Here is a 5932-nt window from a genome sequence, read left to right as displayed (position 1 = left end):
CCGTTTAGAGCAATGCTATGGGACACCTGAAGCCATAGAAAGCGCTCTTTTCGCCAGACTGGAGAGCTTCCCGAAGATATCCAGCAGAGATGTACAGAAACTTCGTGACCTGGCAGACCTGCTATTGGAGATAGAAGCAGCTAAGGAGGGTCACTTTCTACCTGGATTATCTTATCTGGACACAGCCAGAGGAATCCATCCCATCCTCGAAAAGCTTCCGTATAACCTGCAGGATAAATGGACATCTTATGGCTCCAAATATAAGGAACAGTACCAGGTATCATTCCCCCCATTCGTTGTGTTTTCCAAGTTCGTCTCCGACGAAGCCAAAGCCCGCAATGACCCGAGCTTCATCCTTCGTCCTTCCAGTCACACTCCCATCAGGAGAGAGCGTCCCGACGATGGCTACAGTCAAATAAGACACCGGGTCTCAGTTCACAGGACGCAGATATCACCTCCAGACCAGGAGAGTAACCGGTCTCCTACAAGACCAACTGCTGACCTACTTAAGAACTGTCCCATCCACAAGAAGCCGCATCCCTTCAGTAGGTGTAGAGGCTTTAGAGAGAAACCTCTTGAAGAAAGGAGACAGTACATTAAGGAGAATGCAATCTGTTTCCATTGTTGTGCATCCGCGGCCCACATAGCCAGGAACTGCAAAGCAGAAATCACATGCACTGAGTGTGGGAGTGACAGGCATGTTTCGGCCCTGCATCCAGGTCCTGCTCCCTGGAAACAAAAGCCACCCCAAGCTAACACAGACTATGGCGGGGAGGAGGAAGAGACAAAGGAGGAAGTGTCACCTAGGTGCACAGAGGTATGTGGGGAAGGAATGAGCTCACGTGCCTGCTCTAAGATCTGTTTGGTAAACGTGTACCCCAATGGTAGTCGCGACACAGCAAGGAGGATGTATGCCATCCTCGATGAGCAGAGTAATCGCTCTCTCGTGAGATCCGAGTTCTTCAGCATCTTCAACGATAACAGTGTTTGGTCTCCGTATACACTAAAAACATGCGCAGGCATCACCGAAACAGCTGGAAGAAGAGCATGTGGATACACTGTTGAGTCAATTGACCAGAAAATCAACTTGCAACTTCCTACTTTGGTTGAATGTGAGGAGATCCCAGACAACAGGTCAGAAATACCTACCCCCAACGCAGCTTCCCATCACAAGCATCTCAAAGCCATTGCAGGCGAGATCCCTCCTCTAGACCCTAATGCAAACATCCTGCTGCTGTTGGGGAGAGACATTCTCCGTGTCCATAAGGTGCGCAAGCAGATTAACGGTCCACACAACGCCCCATTTGCCCAGAAACTGGACCTGGGATGGGTGGTCATAGGGGACGTATGTCTTGGTAAAGCCCACAAGCCATCTACAGTGAGCAGCCTGAGGACGTGTGTCCTTGAGAGCGGCCGTCCAAGCTATCTGCCTCCCTGTGAAAGTCACCTTCAGGTAAAAGAAAACTTCAATTGGTTGGCTCATCAAACACTTCATCAAACACATCCCATCCCACTCAGCTCAAAGATACCCAAAGGAGAAGACATGGGTGAATCAGTCTTTGTGTGCACCAAGAACGACAGCAAGCTTGCTCCATCTATCGACGAACAGAGATTCATACAGATGATGGACAGAGAGGTTTTTCAGGACAGTGCAAACAGTTGGGTAGCTCCTCTGCCCTTTCGGATGCCTAGGAGACGGCTTCCTAATAACAGAGGATACGCTTACAAACGGCTCAAGACACTCTGCAACACTCTTGAGAAAAACCCTGAAATGAAGGAGCACTATTTGGACTTCATTCAAAAGATGTTGGATAATGAGCATGCAGAATTGGCCCCAGTGCTGCAAGATCACCAAGAGCGGTGGTACCTTCCGTCATTCGGTGTGTACCACCCCAGAAAGCCCGGCAAGATCCGCATCGTTTTCGATTCGAGCGCTCGTTACGATGGAGTCTCTCTAAACGACGTCCTCCTCACTGGACCGGATCTTAACAACAGCCTTCTGGGGGTACTAGTGAGGTTCAGGAAAGAACAGGTTGCCGTAACAGGGGACATTGAGCATATGTTCCACTGTTTCGTGGTGAAAGAGGAACACAGAAACTATTTACGTTTTTTGTGGTTCAGAAACAACGACATGAGCAGTGACATTGTGGACTACCGTATGAAAGTCCACGTCTTCGGTAACACTCCATCTCCAGCCGTCGCCATTTATGGCCTGAGGAGGGCTGCCAGAGAGGAAGAAGACAGCTATGGAAGTGATGTCAGGAAGTTCGTAGAAGAGGATTTCTACGTGGATGATGCATTGAAATCTTTTGCCACAGAGGCAGAGGCTATCTCTGTTCTCCAACGTGCTCGAGCAGCCCTTGCACTCTCCAACCTTCGGCTTCACAAGATAGCCTCTAACAGGACTGCTGTGATGGACGCCATTCCCATCGATGATCTTGCCAAGGACGTTCAAAATCTGGACCTGTCGAAGGATGAGCTGCCCTTACAGCGCAGCCTTGGTGTTTGTTGGAACCTCATCACAGACACGTTCACGTTCAGAGTTCTGGTCGATGATAAGCCATTCACACGTAGAGGCGTGCTTTCTGTGGTGAACAGTATTTTCGATCCTCTTGGGTTCATCGCGCCTGTCACAGTACAGGGCAGATTTCTTCTCAGGCAGCTGTCGCTGGAAGTGGGAGAATGGGACTCTCCTCTTCCTGATGATAAGAGAGCAGAATGGGAGAAATGGAAAGCTTCACTCCAGCATCTGCAGGAGCTGCAGATCCCCCGATGTTACTCCACTTTCTCCTCCGCCAATGCCAAGTCGGCAGAGCTGATCGTCTTTGCCGATGCTTCAGTCAAGGCAATCTCAGCTGTTGTTTACTTGAAGGTCACCAACCACGACAACAAGTCCAGCGTAGGATTTGTCTTTGGAAAATCGAAGCTCGCACCTGTGAGAGACACTACCATACCACGCCTCGAGCTCTGTGCCGCCGTCCTCGCGGTGGATATCGCAGAGTTCGTAGTGAGCGAGCTGCACTTGACGATTGACTCTGTCACATTTTTTACAGACAGCAGAATCGTTTTGGGCTACATACACAACGAGACAAGGAGGTTTCATGTGTATGTGGGTAACCGGATCGAACGGATTCGACAGTCGACGTCCCCAGAACAATGGAGATACGTTCCATCTGAGCAGAACCCTGCAGACCATGGGTCAAGGTCGGTCGCAGCTGCACTCCTTGCAAACACGACTTGGCTGACGGGGCCACCTTTCCTGTCAAAGCCTCTCACTCCATCCTCACCGTCTGAGGTGTCATTTGACCTCGTCGATCCGACGGCAGACGCCGAAATACGTCCTGTAGCATCTGTGCACATCACCCAAGCTTCGAAAGGTCAGTTCAGAGTGGAGCGCTTTGAGCGTTTCTCAAGTTTACGATCACTCGTCAGAGCAGTTGCACATCTGAAGCACATTGCCCATTCCTTTGCCTATCCAACCGACGAGAACGGCTGTAAAGGGTGGCATCTATGCCGAAGAGGTTCTACTGTGGAGGGCCAAGAACAGGCTAAGAAGCTTGTGATCAAGAGTGTGCAGCATGAAGTTTATGCTGAAGAGATAAGATGCATCTTAGAGAAGAGAAACCTGCCGACACGCAGCAGTATCAGAGTCTTGAATCCAGTCATAGACAGTGATGGACTCCTTCGAGTAGGAGGACGCATATCTCATTCTCAGTTGACCTTAAGTGAGGTAAACCCCCTTATCATTCCCGGTCACCACTACCTTGCCACACTGATCATAAGACATCACCACGAGATGGTCAAACACCAAGGTAGGCATCTCACGGAGGGCGCCATCCGCACAGATGGGTTGTGGTTGGTTGGCGGGAAGAGACGCATCCAGAGCTTACTCTTTAAATGCGTCATCTGCAGGAAACTTCGGGGTAAGACGGGTCAACAGCAGATGTCACTTTTGCCAGCCGAGAGGCTGCAGGCAGCTCCCCCCTTCACTTATGTTGGGCTAGACGTCTTTGGACCGTGGGAAGTGTCTACGAGGCGCACGCGGGGCGGTCATGCAAACAGCAAGAGGTGGGCCGTGCTGTTCACATGTATGTGCGTGAGAGCAGTGCACATTGAAGTTGTCGAGTCCATGACCAGCTCCAGCTTCATCAATGCACTGAGGAGATTCTTCTCTCTTCGAGGTGCACCAAAACAGATCAGGTCAGATCAGGGTACTAATTTCATCGGTGCCTGTAAAGAGTTGGGGATGAGCGTACCCAACACACAACTGGACGAGTATCTCCAAGAACAGAAATGTAGCTGGATATTCAACCCCCCTCACTCGTCCCACATGGGAGGGGCATGGGAACGCCTCATCGGTGTGGCACGACGCATACTGGACTCCATGTTCTCACAGTTAAAGTCTCCTCATCTCACCCATGAGGTCCTCACCACACTTCTGGCAGAGGTGTGCGCCATCATGAATGCGAGGCCACTCGTGCCTGTTTCATCCGATCCAGAGTTCCCACTCGTGCTCACACCAGCTATGTTGTTGACGCAGAAGACGGGCACCGTCCCTCCTCCCCCCTGTGAGTTCGGTAAGGCAGAGCTACTGAGACAGCAGTGGAAGCAGGTTCAATCCCTCGCCGACACATTCTGGGAGAGGTGGCGTCGCGAATATCTCTCGACGCTGCAAACTAGAAGGAGGTGGCCGGACAAGAGACCTGACTTGAAGAAGGGTGACGTGGTCCTCATGAAGGATCTTCAAGTGGAAAGAAATGAATGGCCGATGGCCGTTGTGACAAAGACATTCCCAAGTGCAGATGGACATGTGAGAAAGGTGGAAGTGAGAGTCATCCGTCAAGGTGTACCTAAGGTTTTCTCCAGGCCTATCACGGAACTCATCCCCGTTTTATCTCCATCGTCCTCAGATGTCATAATTTAAGTGCCCATTGGGAGTTGTGACGTCCCCATGGACGCCAGGCGGGGAGTGTCATGGCCTCTCAGTGCAAAACTGCTTAATGCTATACTGCCCCCTGTGGAACAAAGAGTAAATGCAGTCTCCTATTTAGTTAAGTTTTACTTTCGGTTTTGAGAGCAGAGCACATGGCTGGTGCTGGAGACCATTTTCCCTGTCAGTGAGCTGTGAGAGGACTTTACTTTGGTTTTGAAGCTGCAGAAGACCATATCTGTAAGTTTTTATGTTTCATAAGTTCATAAATGAAGACTCCGTGTTACAATCATTTCCATTATCACTTTAACATTGTAACATTGTAATAATTTAGCCATGTAGCTCACATGTTGTTTTGATTCAGTGAAGGTCTCCTCCTTTTGTGCATATCAATATTGTGTGTACTTACCTTGTTTATTATGGCGATTTTCATGCTTATGTAACATAATTTACAATATTTGTATTTTTGGATTGTATTACAGTTTCACAATTTGTGACATCTTCAGTAAAGATCAGTGACAACGCCACAGTCCGGTCTATGAGTCTTTTTCTGAGGATTCTCAATTGTTTGGGCTAGCTGGATAACCACTTTGGTACAAGAGGGAGGCCAGTATATTCCACCAGTGCATATTTCAGAGCTTCCTTTGATTTCACGCCTTTACCCTGCCCATTACCTTCAATCATCTGCGTTAATAATGAAATAGGTGGTTTTCTTTTGTTGCTAATCTATCTTATTTGCTATTCAGCCACTTAAGGCCATTTCGCTGGAACTCATATTAGAATACTGGGCCCAGTGGGCATTAATATTGGATGAAGTGGGAATATAATAATGTGAGTTCCCCCGACTGGAGGTAAACCACTCTCCACGGCTTTCTCTCGGGCTCTGCGGCAATATATATGGAGGAATATTAATTACTGTCGAAGCATTATGGTTATTATTATGATTTCACATTATGTAGCTTCTTGGGGCAATCTGCGGTGGGATGCTAAACAGGTACGAGG

At 49.1% G+C, this 5932-nt stretch overlaps 1 protein-coding gene across 1 annotated transcript; it reads left to right on the top strand.

The window, feature by feature from the left end:
* The first annotated feature begins 3323 nt into the window (after nucleotides 1-3323).
* On the top strand, nucleotides 3324-5444 carry LOC311501875 (uncharacterized protein). The gene is made up of 2 exons (XM_084563923.1): nucleotides 3324-5170; nucleotides 5413-5444. Exon 1 carries the CDS (start codon nucleotides 3797-3799, stop codon nucleotides 4922-4924), a length of 1128 nt encoding a protein of 375 aa, XP_084420049.1. The 5' UTR covers nucleotides 3324-3796; the 3' UTR covers nucleotides 4925-5170; nucleotides 5413-5444.
* The last annotated feature ends 488 nt before the right edge of the window (nucleotides 5445-5932 follow it).

This window comes from Chelon labrosus (genome assembly GCF_963514085.1).
Source record: "Chelon labrosus genome assembly, chromosome: 16".
Lineage (NCBI taxonomy): Eukaryota > Metazoa > Chordata > Actinopteri > Mugiliformes > Mugilidae > Chelon > Chelon labrosus.
Note: the sequence above shows the minus strand (reverse complement) of the source record. Positions and strands in the feature narration are given on the sequence as shown.

Excerpts from the sequence above, each read along its gene's own strand:
- LOC311501875 (XM_084563923.1), top strand. The coding sequence starts at position 3,797 with ATGGTCAAACACCAAGGTAGGCATCTCACGGAGGGCGCCATCCGCACA.